Source organism: Eptesicus fuscus, chromosome 5 (assembly GCF_027574615.1).
Source record: "Eptesicus fuscus isolate TK198812 chromosome 5, DD_ASM_mEF_20220401, whole genome shotgun sequence".
NCBI classification, from domain to species: Eukaryota; Metazoa; Chordata; class Mammalia; order Chiroptera; family Vespertilionidae; genus Eptesicus; species Eptesicus fuscus.
In genome coordinates, this window is record NC_072477.1 from 43,466,622 (window position 1) to 43,492,144 (window position 25,523).

The window sequence follows — 25,523 nt, forward strand, 5'->3', positions numbered from 1 at the left end:
TATATAATAAATAGATATACTTACATAAAATATATTTTGTATATTTTATAACATTTTATATATAATTTTTATTCATATATTTTACATTTAACATTACATCACAAATTAGTTTTCATTATATATTACATCTAGTGAACATATCAGAATTTGCTTAAGATTCTTGGTGTATTTAACATTCCAAAAGAATTACAGTTGACCCTTGAGCAACATGGGTTTGAACTGTGTGGATCTACTTATATGCAGATTTTTTCAATAAATACTGTAAATTCATTTTCTCTTTCTTATGAATTTCTTAACGTTTTATTTTCTTTATTGTAAGAATACAATATATAATACATATAACATGCAAAATATGTGTTAATTGACTGTTATTAGTAAGGCTTCTGGTCAACAGTAAGCTTTTAGTAGTTAATTTTTGGGGGAGTCAAAAGTTATATGTGTATTTTTGTCGGTGTGATGGGTGGGGGTCAGTGCCCCTAGGCCCCCCCCCCCCCCCCCCCCCCGGCCCCCGTGTTGTTCAAGGTTCAACTATAAGCATTTGAGTTTCCATTACTGATATATAAAATTCCTTTAAAACCAACCTCAGAAATATTTGTTAAGTATTCTGATGACTACAGTATTCCCTTCATGTGCTTTAAGGATCAGAATTGGGAGATGTGTTCACTTCTTTGAAAGAGCTGATACCTCTAGTTGGTGAATAGTATCACTGTACCTTAAAGTATAATGGTATCATTGGGGGAAATTATATAAAATAACTAGAAGCCCGATGCATGAAGATTTGTGCAAGAATAGGCCTTCCTTCCCCTGGCTGCCAGCACGCGGCGGGCTCACTCAGGCAGCCTGTGCAGCGGTGGCACGCCCTGCGCACTCCAGCGCCGCTTCCTCCTCACCGTCCTTCTCCAGAGGGTTCCTCTGTGCAGCGCTGGCGCTCCAGGAAGGCGCGGAGGGGAAGAGGTGGGGGGAGCGAGGCAGGCAGGGAGGACTGGAGAAGTTGGGTGCGCTAGTGCGTTTCACTTTCCCATTGTGAAAGTGGGATGCAACTGGCCCCCTTCCTCATCCTCTTCCTCCTCCGCCCTCTGCCTCCTGCCCTCCCGTCCTCCCTCCACGCCCATCGCCCCTCCCCTCTTGATTTGGCGAGATAGGGAGGAGGGAGATCTGATAATTTGGGTTACTGTGTAGGTGGCCTCTTTCATCTATTCAAAACAAAGCTGAGACGCCTGCCACTGCCACCATGGGCCGCTACCATCACCCCTTGGCTGGCCTGGGGCTCCCGGGGCGCACTAACTGTGCACCGAGCAAGCTCCCGCACACGTTGCCGCCCGCGAGACTGCGGCAACGCTAGGGTTTTGTTTACCAGAGCAGCGGGGCAGGGATGGGGTAGAGGGAGATGCTAGACAACGGGAGCTATGACCTCAGGCACCAGAGGGTTGCCTCTGAGGCCGGGGGCTGGGCCACAGGGAGGCTGCAAGGACGGTTGACAGGTGTGGAGCGCAGCAGGGAGGCCCTGAGGAGGGGCGCTGCCCAGAGGCCCAGAGCAGCTGGGGGGTGGGGCTGTCACCATCTTTGTTGGGCTAATTTGCATACTCACTCCTGATTGGCTGTGGGTGTTGCGAAGTCAATTTACGTATTTCTCTTTTATTAGTATAGATGCCTCTTTGATAACTCAAAAGCCAACTTTTGTGTTGGTTAAAATTAGATGACGTTTCCTTTGTGATTCCATTAATGTAGTGAAAGATAAGAGCAGTTAGTGAAGTGATTACTTGAGTAAGGGAAAGTGAACTGTGAAAGGGGGCTTTATCATTTCTTCCCAGGTTTATGAGTAGGCTAAGAGTGGATAGCATTAGAATGCAGTATTTGTTGAACACTTATTTTGTTTTGCTAAAATTAAAGATTGAATCAGATTAGTCACAAGTTGAGTCTAATTTTGGTATAAGAGATGGAGACTACCATAATGAATGACTTTTGTCAAGTGTCCAGTGACATTAAGCTATAGTATGATTTTGGGTTGAATCTGATCTACCTTTTTGGGAAGGTTTGGTTTTGTTCCATGCATCAGGAAGAGGAACCTTTAGGGTTTCTCTTTCCTTTGACAGCTGGTCTGTTTTACTGCTGTTAACCAACAATGGGAAATATTTCATAACCAAATAAGCAAGTGTGGTAGAAATATTACATGAAATAAAAATCCATAGCCCTCTACTATGGATAAAGTATATATGTGGTGAAAGTGCATTTGTGAGAAACTTTTTTTTTTTTCATTTGGTCACTCAAAGGCCTGTTTTACAGTATCCTGGGTGGATGTCTGACATCAGATAAAAGGTGGCATTACAGACTTACAGTGTAGACTTTTCAAGGGAAATGAAGGCTGAGGACACTGAGGGACTTGTGCAAGCTATATGAGGTGTGAGAGCAGGTGTCTGTATTCCAAGGCCAGACATCTTTCCACCTCAGACATATGAACATTTACTTGTATCCTAGAGAAGTGTATTCTAACATTAATCGCACAGCTAGTCTCTGTGCCAGTTACTTAGCTAAAATGACGACTAAGGTACTACTCCTGTCCTCAAGAGGGATGTGGTGAAAGTGTGTGCTCCACCTGTGAAAATATTAAAATATATACCTAAGTTTTGACATCTTACTCTGCTTTCCTAGAAGGAACTTTAGATAGAAAAGTCCTTGGACCCTTGTTTGGTTTAAAGTATGTAATGCCAATTCAACAACCATAAGCCTCAGAGTCTACATTTGAACATTTCGAGAAAAATTATTTTTTCAGTGAAGTGTGGGAATTTTGAGATCGTGTAAACATATCAGGCATTTATATGTATGTCAGTACTCTTCCCAAACACGTTTTCACATTGTTTAATTTGTCTCTAGTATCCCTGTGAAGTCATGCAGGCAGGCTCTCTCCATTTTATAAATGAAGAAACGAAGGCTTGGAAATACTAGGTGACTTGCCAAAAGTGCTCAAGTAGTGAGTGCTGGAGCATAAGTTCACATTCATGGTTTGTGTGCATGGAATGTGTGAATGAAATGAGTTGGAATTTCTTAGCAGTCAGCACTATTTAAATTTAAGGTGGTGGCATTGTTGTAAGAAATGACAGAGAAGATTAACCCTAAAAGAAGGTATTAAAATAATTACACAGGCAAAGCCAGCCATCATTTATGACATTGCTTCTTTGGGAAACCTTCATTCTTCTTCAAGACTGGAAGTTTGTTTCTAGATCTATCAGACTCCTATCTTACAAAAGGATCTTAAAGTAATTTAGTCAGGAGTGTTGTGGGGTCGAACCCTGGAGTCAAAAATAAGACCACTGGAGGCTGCTAATTGATTAAAAAAGCAGGCAAGGATTTATTGAAACTGGCCAGGACGGCCGCGAGGGCACCTCACGCAGGTGGCCACCCTCACGACCGCGCCGTCCTAGGTGTAGGCAGTCCTTTTAAAGGTCGAAACCACAAGAATTTTCCTTTGTTCTAAATGCTAAATTCTAAATTCTAGACATTGGAATGCGGACTTACCTTGCGAAAGCAGATTGTACAAAAAGCAGAACTGAGCAGGGTTAATAATCTCTAAAGGTAGTCAACTCCTGGAGCCACTGAGTCAGTGGGAATCAGTCTCCTGTGGTTCTGGTCCACAGGCACAGGAAAATGACCTCCGTGATGTGGTATGGATTAATGTGAGTTTCCAGGTCTCAATCTGGGGGCTGAGGTAGCTACCCTATTGTTTAAGCAAGTAAGTGCGTGCAGACGCCAAAAGAGTAGGGTTAAAATTTAAACAGCAGTTTTTACCTGAGATGAATGTATGAATGTCCTTAAAGCCTTATTTCATTCCCTACTGGTCTTTTAGATTCATTACTCAGTTTTTACCTAAGTATGGTTGCTACCATACTTCAAGGAGGACATTCTGATTTCAAAGATAAGGGGCTATTGTGTAGCTTAGCCAGCATTTTCTAGCAAGAGAATAGTAATAAGAGTTTGGGTCTTCTAATTTGTATTTTTTGTAGCTGCTTAAGGTATTCTGATTGGAACCTTTTGGTTTATTCTGGGAATAACTAATTTTTGCTTAGGCAAAGTTGCTTACTTTGTTGTAGGAGGACACTACCTTTGATTGGATTGTATTCCCAACTCTTTATTTTCTTCAAAGGAAGAAAGATTGGGCCAGCAAGATCTACCACAAGGACCTAGAGTAATGATGGCGAACTTATGACACGCGTGTCAGCACTGACACGCGTAGCCATTTCTGATGACACGCGGCCACTGAGGCAGCCGCATGCCGAGGATGAAACATTTGCTGCTCCTGAGGATGAAACATTTGCGAAATAATGTTTTTTCCTCAAAGTGACACACTACCCGAGTTATGCTCAGTTTTTTGGCGAAGTTTGACACACCAAGCTCAAAAGGTTGCCCATCACTGACCTAGAGTGTCATCACAGTGATTATGTAGGTGATCAGATTAAAGCAGTGATTTCAGCTGGTAATGGGGGTGGGTGAACTTTGATTTGTTTTTAACCATGACATATTTTAAATTTTTCAATTAACATTAAAAGAAGGCTTCAGATTTTTATCTTTATTAAAGGAAGAATGTTAGGTCAACCTAAGGAGGAGGGAAAGATTAAGTACAAGTTCCTTATCTCCACCCAACAGGACTTAGAAAACACACTTGTATTATCCTCCAGTGTGTGTGTGCAAGCACGTGTTTGTGTGTGTGTGAAATTAAAGCTCAAAGAAGTTGTGATTTTTCTAAGGTTTTCAGTTCATAAAAGTTGGGAAGCCAAGATTCAATTCCAATTATTTTATTTATTTATTTTTAAATATATTTTATTGATTTTTTACAGAGAGGAAGGGAGAGGGATAGAGAGCTATAAACATCAATGAGAGAGAAACATCGACTAGCTGCCTCCTGTACACCCCCTACTGGGGATGTGCCCGCAACCAATGTACATGCCCTTGACCGGAATCAAACCTGGGACCCTTCAGTCCGCAGACCGACGCTCTATCCACTGAGCCACACTGGTTTCGGCCCAATTATTTTATATATGCAAAATATGATGATGACCTTCTTGGCAACCAGAACTGCATATATTCAAGGTGGAGATAGGGAAAGGAGAAATTACTGTAGAAAATTTTACTAGAATGAGAATTTTTATTGCTCATAATAAGTTTTAAGTTTTTCTTGTATGGTAGTTGGAGCCTTAGTAGATGAACTATGATAAATTTAATAATTAATGAAAATGCCTCTATTGGTACCCAATTTGTTTTCCTTGTGGAGCAGGGAATTTGACTTTGTTTGAAGTTTTAGACTAATACTTTAGATTGTTGATGAATGTAATGATTCTAAGGTGTTTATCTTCCTCTTTCCAGTAAATGGGGATGGAGAGTAGGAGGAGAAACACTAGTGGAAAAGTATTACGCATCAGCCCATGTTGCACCAAAACCATTTATGGGTATATCTAGACTCAGACATTTATTTCAGGGCCATCTAACTGTTTGTTTTTACATAGAAAAATGTGAAAACATCTATAAAGTATGCAGTTGTAGTTTGGTTTAAACAGCTTCCTGCCTTTTGACTTGTATAATTCCTCAACAAATAATGACACTCAATAAATAATGAAATCTCATATAAAAACAATTTTTAAAAGGTTAAAGTATGAAAATTGTCTTAAATATGCCTGTCAAGAATAATAATCTGGACACGATATTATATTCATGTTGGAGCCAGTGCACACAGATACCACAAACACATCTCCAATAATTACTTATCCAGGAAGCAAGATTGACGTAGGTGAAGACAGAGAGGATAGTTGTGAAACTCTTAAAGAGCCTTTATGATGTTTTAGGTCAGTAACAAATAACCTGTTTAGAGTTTAATTTTCCAGACAGACATGAAGGCTGGTTCTACTCAGAGGTGGGGAAAAGTAATATCATGCTTGGATCAAAATCAGTATGCTTCGAGCAGGAGTGTGTGATCATTTGGTAATAAACAGTACTGTTGTGCTGACATGAAAGAATTGCCATTCTGTTTGAATTCTGCTGGGATTGTTCAGGATTTTTTGTGGGGGGGAAAGTGTGTGAATTGAGCACTAAGTACTACTGTCTTCCTAGCTATCCAACTTTAAACTTTTCATTCTAAAAATATTTACATGTCTTTACCTGTGCCATCATTGTTTGAAATATCTCAAACATGTGCCTCAGTCACCTACTTCCTCAACTAAATGAGAGGATTATATTCCAGCTTCCATGATTTTGTTTAGCAGCTTTATTGAGATGTAATTTAAACACCATAAAATCCACCCGTTTTACGTGTAGAACATTTCTATCATCCTAGAAGGAAATCTTGTGCCCATTTGTAGTCATTTCCCATTCCCACCCTGGAAACCACTAATGTGTTTTCCCTCTTTACAGATTTGCCTTTTCTAAATATTTTATAGAAAAGAAATCTATATAAAAAGCTAATGTGTTCTTCCCACCTTCAGACCAGCTGCTATGACACGCACTTACCACCAGTGGGCAGACCCTCAATGCAGGAGCTGCCGTGATGCGGACAGAAAAATGGCACCGCGGACCTGGTACCCACAAAGCAACACTTGGCTTCCCCCAAGTGAGACACAGGCCCCACCACCACCCTGGAACAACAGCCCACCAAATTGCAGCAGACGCTGCCAAGACCCCATGGTGCAAAATGTGGCCCGGAAATGGTCGCTGTGAGGGCCGGGTAATGACATCAAGTAGCAACGCCCGGCTTCCTCTCCCTAGCAATTACTAGCCCCCTTGCAGTTTCTTCAACCCAGAAACACAGGTGGAAACATTTTACACTTTAACCAAATGTCTGTGAAGCATTTTCCCGTGCCTCATCTCATTTGATCCTCACAGAAGTCCTGGAGTAGGTAGATAGGAGACTTGTTGGAATCCTATTTTCTTTTCATTAGCCAGAAAATGTAAATTTAGAAAGCTTAGGAACTTGACCCAACTGAAAAGAAGTAAGAAATGGTGGACCTTGAAAATGACTTCAGGTTTTCTCACTGCACAGGATATAGTCAAACACTGCTGCAGTTAAATATTTTACCCTTTGTTCTCCTTGTGTGATCTACAATAATAATCTGCTTTGTGTTGATATTTGCTGCTGTGTTGCTGACAATTACCTGAAGGAGAAGTTGGGGTGCTTCGCTGGGCTGGAAAAAGTTTAGCTAAATCAGAAAGCAGGTTTAATTAAGCAAGGTTTTCTATATCTATAGAAGGCTAAGTTGACTCACACATGTGTAATACATATAAAGCTCTCGCTGGCACCAATCGCACGTGTTTCCTTCTGTCATTGTCAGTCATGAATTTGGTTGACACTTCTATTATAGAGAAAGGGTGAATAGCGATATTAAAATATTTCTTCTAACTAATTTCCTTTCAGTGTGCACAAATTCGTGCACTGGGCCACTAGTTCTATAATATGTGGCCTCTTATGTCTGGCTTCTTTTTTTTTGTTTGTTTCGTTATGTCTGGCTTCTTAATGTTTTGGAGATTTATCCATGCTGTAGCATGTGCTTTATATTCCAATGTATGGATATACCACATTTTATTTATCGGTTCATCAGTTGGTAGACATTTGGGTCATTTTCACTTCTTGGCTATTATGAATAACATTAGGGGGATTCTAAGAACCTATTGTACTATTTTAAGAAACTGCTGCCCAGCCAGTGTGGCTCAGTGGTTGAGTGTTGACATTTGAACCAGGAGGTCACGGTTCGATTCCCAGTCAGGGCACATGCCCAGATTGCGGGCTCTATCCCCAGTTTGGGCGTGTAGGAGGCATCCAATCAGTGATTCTCTCTCATCATTGATACTTATATCTCTCCCTCTCCCTTCCTCTCTGAAATCAATAAAAAAATAGATTAAAACAAAAAAAAGAAACTGCCAAACTTTTTCAGAGTGGCTGCAACATTTTACATTCCATCAGCAATGTATAAGGGTTCCAAGTTCTCCACATTTTTGACAACACTTGTTATTGTCTCTGTTTTTTATTTTAGCCATTCTAGTGGGTGTGAGGTAGTATCTTATTGTGGTTCTTCATGGGTCCCAGAAGAGTGTATACCATGAATGTAATGTTTCTGACTAATGTAATGTTTCTTGCATTTCCCTAATAACTAATGACGTTGAGAATCTTTTTGTGTACATATAATTATTCATATGTCTTCTTTGATGAAATGTCTGTTCAAATCTTTTGCCCATTTTTATTTTTTTTGTCTTACTGAGTTGTAAGTACATCATATATAGTATTGTAGGTTTTTAAAAAATGTTTCCGCCCAAACCGGTTTGGCTCAGTGGATAGAGCGTCGGCCTGCGGACTGAAAGGTCCCAGGTTCGATTCCGGTCAAGGGCATGTACCTTGGTTGCGGGCACATCCCCAGTAGGGGGTGTGCAGGAGGCAGCTGGTCGATGTTTCTCTCTCATCGATGTTTCTAGCTTTCTATCCCTCTCCCTTCCTCTCTGTAAAAAATCAATTAAAAAAAAATGTTTCCACTATGATATAACAAGCCCTCTCATATAAAATTTGCAAATATTTTCTCCCATTCTGTGGCTTGTCTTTTGGTTTTCTTGATGGTGTCTTTTGAAATGCAAAAGTTTTTAATTTTGATGAAGTTTAATTTATCAATGTTTTCTTTTTCCAAGTTCCTTTGATTATGTGTTGCCCAATCATTATTTTACCCTTCCTGAAGGACGTTTTGGAAACTGGGATATTGGATATGTTAGTTTTGTAATGTTTTCCAAGTTTATCCTATATAATAAAAGGCTAATATGCAAATCGACCGAATGGCAGAACGATTGGTCACCATGATCTGCACTGACCAACGCAGGAGCTGCCCCCTGGTGGTCAGTGTGCTCCCACAGGGGGAGTGCCGCTCAGCCAGAAGCCGGACTCATGGCTGGCTAGTGCAGTGGCGGTGGCAGGAGCCTATAAGCTGGCAGGCGGACATCCCCTGAGGGGTCCTGGACTGCGAGAGGGCACCGGACGGGCTGAGGGATCCTCCCCGCCAAGTGCATGAATGTCATGCACCAGGCCTCTAGTTTTCAATATTAGAATACACAGGCTAAAGAGTAAATGTTCTTCATAAAACTTATTCTCTTTGGGAAATTTATCTTCGACATGTTTACTTTTCTTCACAGTAAGTTAGCATCTGCTGCAGATACCAGTGTCCTCCGGAGCAGACATTGACATTTTTTGTAAGGTTTTATTACTCGATGTTGATTTGTATATGAAAAGTTACCATTTGAATATAAAAATTATTTTTATCTCATAATTTTCTGTTTAGGCTTACGTATTCTTTCTTGCAGAAAACCACCATCATAAATTTTTTCAAAGCATATAAGATTAATTGCCAGATAATTTTTTTAATTTAAATTTTTTATTGTTTAAAGTATTACATGAGTCTCCTTTTTCCCCCCTTGACCTCTCCCTGGCCACCCCCACCCCCTAGCACAGTGGTCGGCAAACTCATTAGTCAACAGAGCCAAATATCAACAGTACAACGATTGAAATTGCTTTTGAGAGCCACATTTTTTAAACTTAGACTTCTTCTAATGCCACTTCTTCAAAATAGACTCGCCCAGGCCGTGTATTTTGTGGAAGAGCCACACTCAAGGGGCCATAGAGCCGCATGTGGCTTGCGAACTGCAGTTTGCCAACCATGGCCCTAGCATAAGCCCTCAATTGCCAGATAATTTTTGTCCTTAAGAAATTAAAGAAGACATTTGAGATAGATTTTATCAGAAATAGATTTTATCAGGTACAAATGAAAGACATTTATATATGTGGTGGGAGGTTATGATGCCTGGCTGTAAAGGTTAGTTTCATTTCCATGAGGAAGAATAACATGAACTTTGCATTCCAGAACTTTTATTTTGTTTCATGAATATAGCTAAGTTAGTTCCTTTGTTTTAGATCAAGGTTTCTCAATCTTAGCTCTGTTGACATTTTGGACTGGGTAATTCATCCTGTGCATTGTAGGATGTTCTTGATCTCTGCCGACTAGATACCAGTAGCATCTCTCCACTTGTGATAACCCAAAATGTCTCCAGATGTTGAAATATGTCCCCTGGGAAGCAAAATTACCTCCCCATAGTGAACCACTGCTTTAGATGTACTAGTATATCTACAACTAGATTTTGAATAAATAAATAAATAAATAAATAAATAAATAAATAAATAATAGTAATAGAATTCAGAGAACCCTCTCCCCTTCAAATATACATAGGAATTGTCCATCACTAATGCCACCGGGGTCTGCATGCAGCCCATGAAATTTAGAGGCTCCTTAACCCTCATAAAACTCTCCTCTATATTCTCTCTCCTTCTTGCCAGCTTGATGCTTTTGTGTGCATGTTTGTCTCTGACTGCCTTGTGAGGTCTTCTAAGGGCAAGCAGAGACCATGTATCTTTTCCCCCTCTGCTTGGAAGTTGTGGTGTCCAATTCCAGATGGCCTTTGGGAGAAAGTAAACTTGAGCAAATGTTGGAGGACTAAGTTGGATTTTCTCTGCTTCAACTTTTAAAATGTTTCCACTGTGATATCACAAGCCCCAGAGCAATGCGGATATGAGAATTTAGGTGTGACCAGAGAGAAGTAGTGTGTGAGGGAAAGGTAATGAAGTGTTGTAAGCAAACCAGAATTGCTGTACTCTTGTAAAGCAGTGGTACGGTGCTTTAACTCAATCCAGTTTTTCTTCCCTCAGCAACTTAACACTGCTCCAGTGATTGGTCTGTCATATGGACTGAAACAAATATTGCAGACACAGTTGACTCTTGAACAATGTGGAGTTAGGGGTACTGACCCCCTCCCCCGCCAACTGTTGAAAATCCGCCTGTAACTTTTGACTTCCCCAAAACTTACCTACTCTATTTGCACCAGGAGGCTGCAGGATGATTACTCAGAGAATCACAGATATGAATTTTCCAACATTTGTTTGTGTAAAGTCCCAACATTAAGGTTGCACTTTCAACCTTTAAATGCCACACAGGCTCCATTATAGCAGTATCATCTACTCCTAGTACTTGGGGAATAATCTGTTAGCTAATAACTGCTAAGTATTTGCCTGAGCAGCACCCACCTTGTATGACATCCTCATGAAATTGTGACTGTGGAATTATAGTAATTGTAAGTGATTACAACTTAGGAAACCATTCTGATTTTTTAAAATTTTATTTTTTTTTAATCCTCATCTGAGGAAGATTTTAGAGAGAGAGGAAGGGGGAGAGAGAAAGAGAGAGACAGACAGACATTGATGTGAGAAACATCAATTGGTTGCCTCCCATTAGCTCCCTGACTGGGGATCAAACCTCAACCTAGGTATGTACCCTGACTGGGAATCGAACCTGCAACCCTTTTGGTATATGGGACAATGCTCCAACCAACTGAGCCATCCGGCCAGGGCTAGAACCATTATGATTTTTAAAAGTCTCTTTGCCCATCCTTGCCAGTTAATGAAAACTTTGGCTTCTCTGCTGTCTCCCCCCCTCCTCCGTCCCCCTCCCCCCCCCCCCCCGCCCATCACATTTTGCTCAATTCTTTGCTTTCATAATGACTACTTTCCCCTTCAACTGACGTCAGATTCTGCTGCCTCCTATAATTTTCCTAAATGCTTTCTCTTCTGTCTCAGTTTATGTCTCAACAATGGAAAAGAAAAATATGAGAAGACATATTTTGGGAAGTGAGGAGCCAGAGTAGCTTAAAGGAGGCAGTTATTTCCTAATTGTAATGTTTCTCACTAACTCCACAATGCGTCTGCAACATACCCTCTTGTCAGTCGTGCTGTCACATTTGCAAAAAACTGAGCTGGGGAGGAGGAAATGAACATTTACTGAGGGCCTACTGTGTGCCTGTGTTTTCTTATGTGTTGTTTCCCTTCCTCTTCAAGAAGACATTTGAGAAGTGTTTTTGTTCCGATTTGCAGGTGAGGAAATGAGACACCTATGAAGTTTAATTTGTCTTTCTCACAGAGGGCCGTTTTTCAAATACTGCTCTGTTTCACCCCAGGCCTGTGCTCTGTTTTATGGCCTGGTCTTTTCCGGTCTGGTTAGTACTGTCATGACAAAGGGAAGGCTATGTTGGGTCCCCGAAGAGTGTATACCATGAAAGACACTCGTATCTGGTGTTGAGGTTATGTAATGAGACATGTCTGTAAAAGCAGTTTCAGTTCTGTGGGAAAGAATAAAATCAACTGCATTCTCAGAAGAGCGCTGATTTCTGGAAGGATTATCTTGATTTGAGGTGGCAGCTATCACTTCCCTCAGGGCATAGAAAATAAGATTTAACTACTGGACAACTTCTCTTCACAAAGAATGCCATGGCTAATTAAGTGTACATTAATTCTACTGGTATTAAAAGTGACCTTAATTCTACTACTATATACAGGGTGGGACAAAAGTAGGCTTGCAGTTGTGAGTATGCAAAACACAGTTTATTCTTGTATTATTATTTATTAATTATTGTAATGTCCATATGAACACCTGTAAACCTACTTTTGTCCCATCCTATATATTTGTGTGTGTGAGAGAGAGGGAAAGCGGATATTTATGGTGATATGGGAATTTACCCTGGAACTTCAGTTGGCTTCCTAATTAATATTAAAGAAAGTATCATCTTTTATTGAGTCTGAACTATAGAAAACTAGCTGCTTCCTTTCCTACCAAATGTACACTTTCTCTGAGGGAAGGAACATTAGAATAGACAGTGCAAAGCAGGGCGGGACAAAGAGGGAGTTGTTGGATTACTGAACTGAAATGCTTCCTTGGCACACAGCTTCCTTCAGCTCTCTGAATCTTTCTTTTCATGTGGAACTCTAGGGGAAATAAGTTCACCAGGGAAGTGGAAAGCAAATAGGAGTGGCTGGAGCATTGGTGGCTATGTAGAACAGTTTCTCAAACAGGGAAAGAAATTTACACTTGCACTTAAAACTGGGGAAAACGTTTATCCTTACTACTGGATCTGGTTCCACATTTAACTTCTCATCTGAAAACGCTGCAAATTAACTATTTTAACCTGTGAAACTAAATTTGTAGTAACAGACCCAGCAGTTAGTCACCTAGTGTTTGTCTCTTAAAAAATGGTGTATTACAGCTCCACCAGGTGGCTGCCAACAGTGAGAATGAGACAGGCTGACATCCATCAGGAGGAGGGAGAAGCTGCTCTAGTTTTATTTGTGCATCATTTGTCTCCATCAAATTCAATTTAGAAGGGCAAAGAAGGGAGACCTTTGCAGGTTTTTCTAGGAAGTCTGTCTGGCATTCTCCCCCACCTCCCACCCCCCCCCCACACATAACAAGATCACTGTGACTCACTTTTGACATAAGAAGTACCCAAAACCCATAGACAGATTCTGATGGGTAATTGGGCTGCAGGCTCCTGTATTCTGGTGCCCTCGTTTTGACTGTTATTTTTGGTTTTCATAAAAGGGCGATAGGTTAATTTTGGCTTCTGACCATTAGATACTTGAGTATGATGTGGCTCAGATGCTAGCTGTCATGTCAGTGTGGTAGAAAAGGATGCTGGTGACCTGAATTCCATTTTAGGCTCTGCTTCCATTAGGCAGGTGACTTTTTTGGCTCTCAGTTTTCTCATCTGTGGAATAAGTGAATTGTAATGGCTGATCTCCAGAAACTCTTAGCCATGTGCACAGCGTTTTAGTGATTTTTGTTTTAATTTGGAAAAGAATAAACTTGTTAAGTATTTAAAATCAAATACAAAAGATGAGGGAGAAAAGCTATATTTAGTATAGACATTTGCATTTTTTAAATTAAACTCTACATTATGATATTGATGATGAGAACCAGAGTGAAACAATCTTCACTATTCTCTCTTCAGTACAAATGTGGCACAGATGTGATAATAAAGTCCATATGCAGCCTGGCTTGAAAGTATCTGATTAGACATAAAATGTTAAAAATAAGTAAATTGAGCTATCAAGTTGTTTTAGGCAGCACAAAGAATTTTTGAAAAGTCCAGCTACTAAAACAGTGAAAGATGAAATTCATTTTTCCAATTGATTGGTTCTGTTCTCATTTAGGTTTAGTGAAAAGAGAAAGAAGTAGTTTCTTTCTGTGTGTTAAGTAAATATCTTAATCATTTGAAAATGAAAGGTAGTATTAAATTAATATTTTAAGAACATTCTCTGGTTTGTTCTCCTGTATTCATTAATAAAATGAACTATCCTTAATGGATCCAGGTATTCTAAATTGCAGCTGGTAAGTGTGACATTTCAAGTGATTTTATTTTTTCATGTTAGTTGAAGACATTGTCTTGAAAAAAAGCATAACCCAAATTTTATTCCAGTTTTTAACAATACAACCAACTTAGGAGATACCAAGCACTGATTGTGGTGATGATAGAAATACTAGTCCCGTGCTCCTTGTACTTTCCACATTAACAACAAGTGAATTCATTATTTTACTCTTTCTGCTTCCTCCTTAAAAAATAGTTTATTTGTTATTTAAAAAAATTACCCATGAATGAAGACTGATCCATTTGGTGGATCCTCCTACCCTTTCAAAACAATCAATTTATACATTTTTTGCTACTCTTCTTGGGTTAGTTTGCCTTCTTCCATATGTGCTTTTATTGGCATATTGCTGTGCCACCTGCTTGGAGTTTGAGTATATTAGCTTTGAATGCAACATAGACTTTGGTCTTGGTTTGTTGTTGTTGTTTTTGTTTTGTGAGACATTTAGATGAAAATAGAATCTTTGATTTTAATAACTTATGTATTCTTTCTGTGTCTTTCTATGAGGGACATTGCAGCTGGTTGCTATGGAATTGCTTGATAATTCATAAAGATTATGATTTTAGATAGAAATTGAAGAGACAGGGTAAGATGAGATTTTCAAATATTGGCCCAGACCTGTTAATTTAAGAGTAATAATTATGGTTTTGGTGAAAATTTTTAGAAAGTTAGTTTCCAAGTATGCCTTATGTCAAAGGGAAAGTCTTAATTTCAGTTCCTGCTAATAACCACATGATGAAAGGTTACCAATAGAAAAAAAATGCACATACACAGATATACACATATTCTTTATATATTATTACACATGATTCCTAACAGTCTTTTGGACTAAATAATTTCCCTGTATATTTTTGTTGAGAAAAAACTAAGGTAATGTTCTAATACATAACCTTAGTTCTGGAATTTAAAATTTAATTTTTAGTTTTAGTGTCCATCTAATAGTGAGTTTAAAAAATTCTTTACATGTTCATTAATATTATGCATTGAAAAAGGAGTTTGTGGTCATTTTGTTGTACATTCTTATAATAACTCGATTAGTGGCATGTAATTTTACTTCTCTAAGTTCATTTTCCACATTTGTATAAAATGGAGGTTGTAGGTATGGGCATAAGAGATGGGAGTGTAGGTTAGGACAATTTTCAATATCTCTTCCATTTCTAAATATTTTATGACATTATGGAAGCAAAATGTGTTGATGGTTCCATGACCACATCTATATTTGGCTTTTACTGTAAGAATTTCATTAGTTATATATACCATATTGTACAGGCGTTTCTGAAATATTTAATTCTAAATAATTTAATTTGCTTACCTATTAAACATTTAAAATTTGTCAGAAGTGTCTTTGTCAAATAAGAATTTGATTTGACTTTAAAAGAATCTGAACAAGGCTGAATATAAATGGATTGGAGTAATTTATCAGTACCCATTCTTTTCTTTTATTAGTTGAATTAATTTGTATTTGGCCCAGGTAATATGTGTAACTCTTCATTTTATTAATGGTTTATTCTTAATGCTATCTTCCTTTTAGCTTGCAATAAGTATGAAGTACAGGCAGTCCTTGAATTAGGTCGGAGATCCGTTCCTACGGTGCGACATAACGCGATTTTCGCCATAAGTCGGAACCCACCTACATAAGCACTTACGTCACTCACATGGAGCACATACACAGTAGTAATGAAGTGAAACAGTAAAAAAAATTTAAAAGAAAGATAACTATTCTTGACCTTTACTTATAGTAAATAAATAATAAAAAACATAAAGCACATATGTACATACGTCGAAATGACGGAACTTTTTTTTATAAATACTGTAAATGGGAGATGGTGATGTAACCACGAAATGACGTAAGTCGAGTCCGACGTAACCTGAGGACTGCCTGTAGTTACAAACTTTTTAGGATTCTTCCATCTATATATATAAAAGGCTAATATGCTAAGTGTCTGTCCGACTGGTCACTATGATGTGCACTGACCACCAGGGACAGATGCTCAACGCAGGAGCTGCCGTGACATGCACTGGCCATTTACAGAGAAACTGCACCGCGGACCTGACACCCACAAAGCAACACTTGGCTTCCCCCAAGTGGGACACAGGCCCCGCCACCACCTCAGAGTGACAGCCCACCAAATCACAAGCAGACACTACCGAGACCCCAGGGCGCAAAATGTGGCCCACAGCCCAGCCCAGCCCGGAAACAGTGGCTGTGGGTGTCGAGTAATGACGTCATGTAGCAACACCTGGCTTCTGTTCCTTAGCAACTAGCCACCTTGCAGTTTCTTCAGCCCAGAACACAACTTGCTTTATACCCAGGTGGAAACATTTCACACTTTAACCAAATGTCTGTGAAGCATTTTCCTGTGCCTCATCTCATTTGATCCTCACAGAAGTCCTGGAGTAGGTAGATAGGAGACTCGGTGGAATCCTATTTTCTTTTCATTAGCTGGAAAACAGAGATTTAGAAAGCTTAGAAACTTGAACCGACTGAAAAGAAGTAAGAAATGGTGGACCTTGAAAATGACTTCAGGTTTTCTCCTTAAGGTTCATAAGCAATAAAATAAATACAGCTATCATTCTCTTCTACTTGTTCTTTTCTGGATATTTGATGAGGTGACTATTTTGTTCTCTACCTAATCTAGTTGCAATAGTGTTTGTGTTCTTAAAGAAAAAAAGCCAATGTGTTAAATTATGTTACCATTACTTTTATAATCAAACTAGTGGCCTGGTGCACGAATTCATGCACATTGAAAGGAAATTAATTAGAAGAAATATTTTAATATCACTATTCACCCTTTCTCTATAATAGAAGTGTCAACCAAATTCATGGTCGACAATGACAGATTGAAGCACACGCGTGCTATTGGTACCAGCGAGAGCTTTATATGTATTACACATGAGCGAGTCAACTTAGCTTTTTATAGATATAGAAAACCTTGCTTAATTAGACCTGCTTTCTGATTTAGCTAAACTTTTTCCAGCCCAGTGAAGCACCCCAACTTCTCTTTCAGGTAATTGTCAGCAACACAGCAGTAAATATCAGCACAAAGCAGATTATTATTGTAGATCACGCAGGGAGAACAAAGGGTAAAATATTTAACTGCAGCAGTGTTTGACTATATTCTGCGCAGTGAGAAAACCTGAAGTCATTTTAAAGGTCCACCATTTCTTACTTCTTTTCAGTTGGGTCAAGTTTCTAAATCTCCATTTTCTGGCTAATGAAAAGAAAATAGGATTCCAACAAGTCTCCTATCTACCTACTCCAGGACTTCTGTGAGGATCAAATGAGATGAGGCACGGGAAAATGCTTCACAGACATTTGGTTAAAGTGTAAATGTTTCCACCTGGGTATAAAGCAAGTCGTGTTACTGGGCTGAAGAAACTGCAAGGAGGCCAGTAGCTAAGGAACAGAAGCCGGGTGTTGCTACATGACGTCATTACCTGGCACCCACAGTGACCATTCTGGGCTGGCCCTGGTGTGTTGGCAGCATTGGCTGTGATTTGGTGGGCTGTTGCTCTGAGGTGGTGGCGGGCCTGTTTCCCACTTGGGGGAAACCGAGTGTTGCTTTGTGTGTGTCAGGTCCGTGCTGCTATTTCTCTGTAAATGGCAAGTGTGTGTATGGCAGCTCCTGCATTGAGCTTCTGCCCCCTGGTGTTCAGTGTGCATCATAGTGACTGGTTGGGCTGTGGAAAGGACACTTAGCATATTAGCCTTTTAAATATAGACTAGAGGCCCAGTGCACGAAATTTGTGCACCGGGGGGGGGGGGGGGGCGTCCCTCAGCCCGGCCTGCACCCTCTCTAATCCAGGACCTTCAGGGGATGTCTGACTGCCAGTTTAGGACCCCACAGGGATTGGGCCTAAACTGGCAGTAGGACATGCCTCTCGCAATCCGGGACCCAGGCGACTTTGCCTGGGCTGCAGCCATAGCAGCAGGTGCCCAGAACTGGGGGTAGGGGTGGCTTCACCTGAGCCATAGGTGCCCGGGACTGGGACCAGGGGCGGGGCAGCTTCGCCCGGGCCACAGGCGCCTGGGACTGGGACCAGGGGTGGGGCGGCTTCGCCGGGGCATGGCTTTGTCAGGATGTCCAAAAGGTCGTCCAGAAGACGTCCAGTCTAATTAGCATATTACCCCTTTATTAGTATAGATGATCAGTGGAGAAAATACCCTAATAAGTGTGAGGCCCTTTGAAATCTTTGTGTGAAGGGAAGCAGCCATGTTATTCTGGTATGCTATTGAGTAATGTACATTACCTATGTACATTAGTTTTGCACTTTCCATGGTGATGTTGTGTCATTTATTTAGACATCCTTGGAACAGAAGATCTTCTTGTGGAAGCCACTGCGAATGATGCCGTGAGATTTTATCCTTGGACCATTGATAATAAGTACTATTCAGCCGACATCAATCTATGTGTAGTGCCGAACAAGTTTCTTGTCACTGCAGAGATTGCAGAGTCTGTCCAAGCATTTGTGGTTTACTTTGACAGCACACAAGTAAGATTTTCTTTTCCATGGAATTTTGAATAAGAATTTATCTTGTGCTTTCTTCCCCCCCACCCCCCTCCTGCTTTTTTTGTGAGTTCTCTTCATGTCTTGTTTCTGCTTTTGTTGGTTTTTTCCTCCCTCTAGAAATCTGGTCTTGATAGTGTCTCCTCATGGCTTCCCCTGGCAGAAGCGTGGTTACCTGAGGTGATGATCTTGGTCTGTGATAGAGTGTCTGAGAATGGTAAGCACTCTGATGGGATGGATGGTAGTTTGTACATACATTTGCCATTTCTTGGTAAACAGAGTCTATTTGTTTCCTTAACTTAGAATAGTGTATCTCATGTGACTTTATTACTTTACAAAAATATTTTTAGCTATTTCTCTTTGGAATCTTGAAATATTTACTTTTTTTCTTATTTTTCTAAATAGTAGACACTTTTGAGAAATAATTTTCTTTATATTACTTGTCGTTCCTACAGAATAATATTGACATTAATGGAAACACATTTAAATTTATGAATACTATTGCAGCAATGTTCATATTTTATTTTAATTTTAAATTTTTAAGATTTATTCATTTTAGAGAGAGAGAAACATTGATTTTGTTGTTCCACTTATTTATGTATTTATTGGTTGATTCTTGTATGTGCCCTGACCCGGGATCAAACTGCAGCCTTGGTGTATCAGGATGACACTCAACCAACCAGGCTCATGTTTTACTTTTATTTATAAATATTTTTTAATAATTTAAAAAATTATTATTGTAGGTGTAAACCGACAAAAAGCTCAAGAATGGTGTATAAAACATGGCTTTGAACTGGTAGAACTTAGTCCAGAAGAGTTGCCTGAGGAGGATGGTAAGTGTTTATGTTGTGAGAAAACATGGCATGTGGGTTGAGATATGAGATTATTTAATTCTTGAAAGAATCACAGTGAAATTCAAAAAACCTTTCCCCCCCAGCTGCTTGAAAAGATTTGTGCAAAATCCATCAAAGTGGTCTTATCATTAATCAAGTAATTCATTCATTTATCAATTTTAGGACTTCTGAAATGTTGTTTGTTTTTCTTATGCATAAAGGTAGAAGATTTCTACCTTAAATCTTAGTCATTTCCCTAATCTCTTATCCTTTCTCCACATCCAAAAAAGGAGAGTTTGATCTATATTCATAAATAGGTAAAGTTGCCTATTTTGAATTCCTACTAATCTGAGGCTGAATCCCTAAGAACCATAGGGCGTATGCCAGTCCTATTTGTATGTCTTTTGCACATTTGAAATAAAAAATAGATTCAGAATGCCCTCTAGGGTAGCTTTCTATTTAACTGCTTTCTACCATAGGCTGGACCTTCTTCTGTTTCTTCCTCCACTTCATTTCCCCTCCCCCATTTCTCTTCTCATCTTTGCTCCTTCCAAGTATACCTATGCTAGCTACTATGGGATCTACCAATATAAGATGGCTTTTGAGCCATCAAAACCTCATAATCTAGTACAAGAGATAAGACATGTATGTAAGTAATTAAATTACTAAGTGGGACATCAGAAGTTTGATTTAAAAATATTGGTACTGTGGTATTTCAGAGACAGAAGAGATTATTTTAAAGAATGGATTGGCACCATGAACTCTCACATGTCAACTGGTCCATGGGGGAGAGATGGAAAATATACTGGAATTGTATTTAGAGGACTGGTGGGGAAGTGGCATTGAGAAATGCCAGTTGTTCCAAAAGACATTCTAGGCAGGGGCATCCAGTACGAATTAAATTATGTAGATAGTATATAAGTAATCCTTACATGAAGCATATTTTTTAAAGGAGTTAAAAATGTTCTATATTATGGCTTGTTTAGAATTTTTTTTTTAAATGTTACCTTTGGGAATAAAACCTTGCCAGGGAAGAAGAGCACAAAAATGAAATTAAAAGGCGGATTTTTCTCCCTGTATATTTTTACAAATATTGAAAATTAACAAGTGCAATTTCTCCTTCCAGGTTTTTCTAGGTCCCCTAAAATTTGTGCCCTATTTTGTGTATGTGAACATGTGTGTAGTCACTTACTTTTGGTACTAGAATTTTCTCTTCTTATTGTCCTTGAGAGTCAATATTTGAGTTATTTATTTACATCTGTTTTCATTTCGGAATTTCTGCTCCTTTATCCCACTATACTTCTTGCTTCTTGTCAGAACAATGTTCTTATATTCTGTTTAATCTTAAAATAGATTTTTGACATGTCATCTTTAGGTAATGTAACTAAAATCTTCCTATAAGCTTTAAATGCAAACAGTTCTCAAGCCATATGCCCTCATCCTTTATTTGCATGTATTAATTTGAACATCAATATGAGAGTTTATCCTTGTTTGTATTAAATTTCATCTTATTGGCTCTTCAGGCCTTATTTTTGATTCCTGGTTATATCATCTGAAGTATTAGTTATTCTTTCAAGAATTGAATCATTCATTCATAATTAAGATAAACATGTGTTTTATTTCTTCATTTAAACATCGATGGTGATAAACTCATTTTTGTAGAGTATTTTTGGTTTACCCCTCACCCTATTTCTGTTAGATTGCTAGGTTGGTATTCTTTAAATGATTCATCAATCCAGCAGTTACTAAGTGCCTGCTGTCACTCAGGCACTGTGTTAGGCAGTGGGAATAATGAATTCAATAAGACATGATTCCTGTCTTTAGTGAGTATCCAGGCTGGAGGAGAAGGTTACACTAGCAAATCACCAGTTCCACTGCATCTTTCCTCTAGGAAAGGTGTGCCCTGAGTGTGTCATCCCCACTTTTCTGAGAATAGCGTAAGTGATATTTGCCCTTGATCAAATAGCTAATAAGTTGCAGAGCCTGGGTTCAGATTCAGATCTTCTGACTTCTAATTCTGTGCTCTTCCACTAGAGACAGATTCTATGTGGACTGTGCTCTATATACCCATAGGAAACTTTCTTCTTTCAGCCATGTGCAGTCTTATAATACTCATTATCTGAAGAGTCTCCATTTCCTTTATACACATTGATACCTACAATGTAACTAAGAATACTACTTACTGTTGGTACACTAACTGGGATGAGTGCCGTATTGTTTAGAGTAGTATCAATTAAATTCCAGAAGCAGGTTAATACCAATACTAAATTAAGTTGTTGGATATTTTTAATGACACTTTTCCTGTCTCTTACACTCTGGTTATAGTAACTTAACTTCTTTCTCTTAAACTATCTTTCTCTGATCAAGAATTTGTTCTGTAGATATCTGTTTTAAACAGTAATTATTTTATGACTAGAGGCCCAGTGCATGATTGAATCATGCACGTGTAGGGTCCCATACACGCTTTCGCTTTTGATCACGGGGGAGCTGGGTGCCTGTCCGCTGGTGCACCAGGCCTTTCAGAAGCCTCCAGCGCGGCGGAGGCTTCTGAAAGGCCTGGTGCCTGAGCGGACAGGCACCCAGCTCCCACGCTTTTGCTTTTGATCACTGGTGCACCAGGCCTTTCAGAAGCCTCCGGTGCGGCGAAGGCTTCTGAAAGGCCTGGTGCCTGAGCGGACAGGCACCCAGCTCCCCCCGCTTTTGATGGTCCGCGGTGGGACATGAGCTCGCTGCCCCAGAGGCCCCTTCTGTGCCGGCCACCCCGAGTCCCGCCCACCCCCACGCCTCCTGGCCAATCGCGGGCATAGCGAAGGTACGGTCAATTTACATATTTGTCTATTATTAGGTAGGATTCCTAGGAGAAGAAAGGGATTTTTTAGCATAATAAGAGGACCATTCCTGCCTTCAGCAAAATTATTCTCTATAAATTACCAAGATTGGAAGTACTCTCGTACTCTCCCAGGACTGTGTAATTAATGGAAACTAACATTTTCAGGAAAATATAAGTAGGTGCCATTGGTGAGGTAGTGGGGATGATGTTATAATATAAGCCTCTTATACTGTGTGTTTTCTCATTGTTTTAGTTTCTAGAATATTCTTAATGGGAGCTCTGAGCTCAGTATTTGCTTAAACTTTTTCTCATATAGGTTGCAATGTGAAGAAGTAACAACTAATAAGCAAAATAATTAAGTCACGGTTGTTTAAAAATGTGGCTTACGGTATATATAAATACACATATATGTATGTATGTATAAGTACCTGTATAAATATATATGCTCTTTACCTCACTGATTAGATGACTTCCCAGAATCTACAGGAGTAAAGCGAATTGTTCAAGCCTTGAATGCCAATGTCTGGTCCAACGTAGTGATGAAGAATGGTAAGTAACTTGGGACTAAATGTCCTGAGGAGTTTTCCTCCTATTTCTTGTAAGTTTAAAATTATTTGGATATATGTGGAACCACAAGGATCACATGAAACCTGTAGATTTGTTCAGTTTTGTCCCCAGTTGAAGGAAGGGCCCAAAGTAATACTTCTAAGAATTTTAAATATGTGTTTAATAGTTAATTCAATAAAAATTTAGGACTTGTCTGTAATATGCTTAGAGTTGTCTTTGATTTGAGAAGTACCCCCAACATTGTAAATCATGAACCCTCTCCTTAGGGAGCTCATAGTCTACCTGTGCAAAATGTGCACTTTTAAAATGTTAGGTAATCATGCAAGGCAATTGTAGATGAGTGCGGAATGACTGATACAAGCAGAAGTGGCCTTGGCTCTGGGCTTCAATATATAGGAAGATAGAGGCCTGAATGCTAGATAAGAATCTGGGCTTTTTCCCATAGGAATTGGTGAGCCACTAGTGATTTTTTAACAAGAGAGTGATGCAAAGAAGTTGTCATATTTAAAAGATTATCATGGTTGAGTGCGGGTGGGTTTAGCAGTTGAAGCAAAGGTAGAGTCCGAAGTCTGAAGTCAGGGAGACTAGGCAGCTGTTAGAGCAGCTCGTGAGGGAGGTGTTGGGGCCTGGGCTAATGTGGTGGCTGTAGTCATGGGGTGGAAAGCTGGATCTGGAATGCAGTCTGAAGCAGGTAGGCTAGTGGGTACACATGAGCTTCTTATTGTCTGGATTGATTTTCTGGGGCTGCAGTAACAAAGTACCGCACATAGGATGCCTTACAACAATAGGTATTTATTGTCTCATAGTTCTGGAAGCCAGAATTCTAAAATCAAGGTGTCAGAGGTTCATGCTCCCTCTGATGGTGTTAGAGAAGGACCTGCTCCAGGTTTCTCTTCTAGATTCTGGTAGCTCTTTGGCTTGAGCAGCATAACTCCAATCTTCACACGGCATACTCCCTATGTGCCTCTCTGTGTCCAAATCTCTTCTTTTTATGAGGACAATAGATATATTGATTTAAGGGCCCACCAACTCCAGTAAGACCTCATCTTAGCTAAGTACATCTGCAGTGACCCTATTTCCAAATAAGGTCACATTCTAAAGGATTGGGGTTAGAACTTAAACATATGAAATTGGTGGGGGATACAATTCAGCCCATAACATAGTCCTTTAGGAACTGCTGCCTGAATAGTGTTTTTCTCTCTTATGGCCCTTGGCTCTTCAACAAGAATGCTGTGCTAGGTGAAATAGTGCAGATGGGAATGAGAAAAATGATATTTATAGTGAGATTACCCCACCTTCCCTGAGATAAAGGGTCTAGTGGCAGATCAGTTTTACAGAAATAAAATATTTCATCTCAATTTTTGGTCAACACTCGAGTGTTAAGTGAGATTGGGGCTCTTGAGCTTGCTGAGCTCTTGTCTGACCCATGTCGTCACTGGAGAAGCTCCTCTGGCCTAGTAAGAGTCCCTCCTCCCTCTCACCCCTCTCCCTCCTGCTTCATTCTTTCTAGGAGGATCTAGAATTGCAAAGATACGAGGTTATTTTATTGTGATAGCATTCAAAATAAGGTCCTGATCTAGAAAAAAATAAAGAGATTTTACTCTCTGTTGTTATCTCCCTGTTACCAAAACAAACTCAAATTGAGGCTTGGTCCTATTCATTTAGCAAATCCTTGTTGAGCATTTATCATAGGGAGGCATTGCTGTACACTATATCTTCACTATAAAAACATTTTTAAGGTATGGTACATAAACTGGATCAATTTGGAATAAAATTATATTCAATGGTGCTTATTATATTTATGAGAAATATTTTCAGAAAAGCTTATTTGGCCCAACTGGCATGGCTCAGTGGTTGAGCATCAACCTATGAACCAGGAAGTCATGGTTTGATTCCTGGCCAGGGCACATGCCCAGGTTGTAGGCTCAGTCCCCAGTGTGGGGCATCAGTGATTCTCTCTCATCATTGATGTTTCTCTTTCTCCCTCTCCCTCCCTCTCTGAAATCAATAAATAAATAAAAAAAAAAAAAAAATATATATATATATATATATATATATATATATTTTTTTTTTTTTTTTTTTTTTTTTTTTAAAAGCTTATTTGCCCTGGCCTGGTAGCTTATTTGGTTAGAGCCTTGTCCCGATACACCAAAGTTGCAGGTTTGATCCTGGTCAGGGCACATACAAGAATCAAACAATGAATGCATGAATAAGTAGAACAACAAATCCATGTTTCTTCCTCCCTCTCTTCCTTTCGTCTTCCCTCTCTCCCTTTCTTCCTTCTCTCTCTCTCTGCAATTAAATCTATAATAATAAAAGCGTAATATGCTAATTAGACCAGACATCCTTCCGGATGACCTTCTGGATGAAGCCAGGGCTGCGAGGGAAGCCCGGTTCCAGGTGCCTGCCGGTGGCTGGAGGGAAGCCGGGTCCCAGGTGCCTCCCAGCTACCAGAGGGAAGCCCGGGTCCTGGGTGCTAGAGGGAAGCCGGTGCTGGCAGCTGGGGGAAGGAAGGCCTACTCTTGCACGA

General features: G+C 39.7%; 1 protein-coding gene across 2 annotated transcripts in view; it reads left to right on the top strand.

Moving 5' to 3' along the window:
* Positions 1–25,523, top strand: part of AAGAB (alpha and gamma adaptin binding protein) — a 50,940-nt gene that overhangs the window by 1,670 nt on the left and 23,747 nt on the right. Inside the window, exons 2-5 of one of the 2 annotated variants that reach the window (XM_008139095.3) lie at positions 18,558–18,748; positions 18,884–18,980; positions 19,507–19,596; positions 22,892–22,975. In XM_008139095.3, coding sequence (XP_008137317.1) covers positions 18,558–18,748; positions 18,884–18,980; positions 19,507–19,596; positions 22,892–22,975 — 462 coding nt within the window. The remainder of the gene's footprint in view (positions 1–18,557; positions 18,749–18,883; positions 18,981–19,506; positions 19,597–22,891; positions 22,976–25,523) is intronic. The other variant, XM_054716103.1, reaches the window with a different exon arrangement.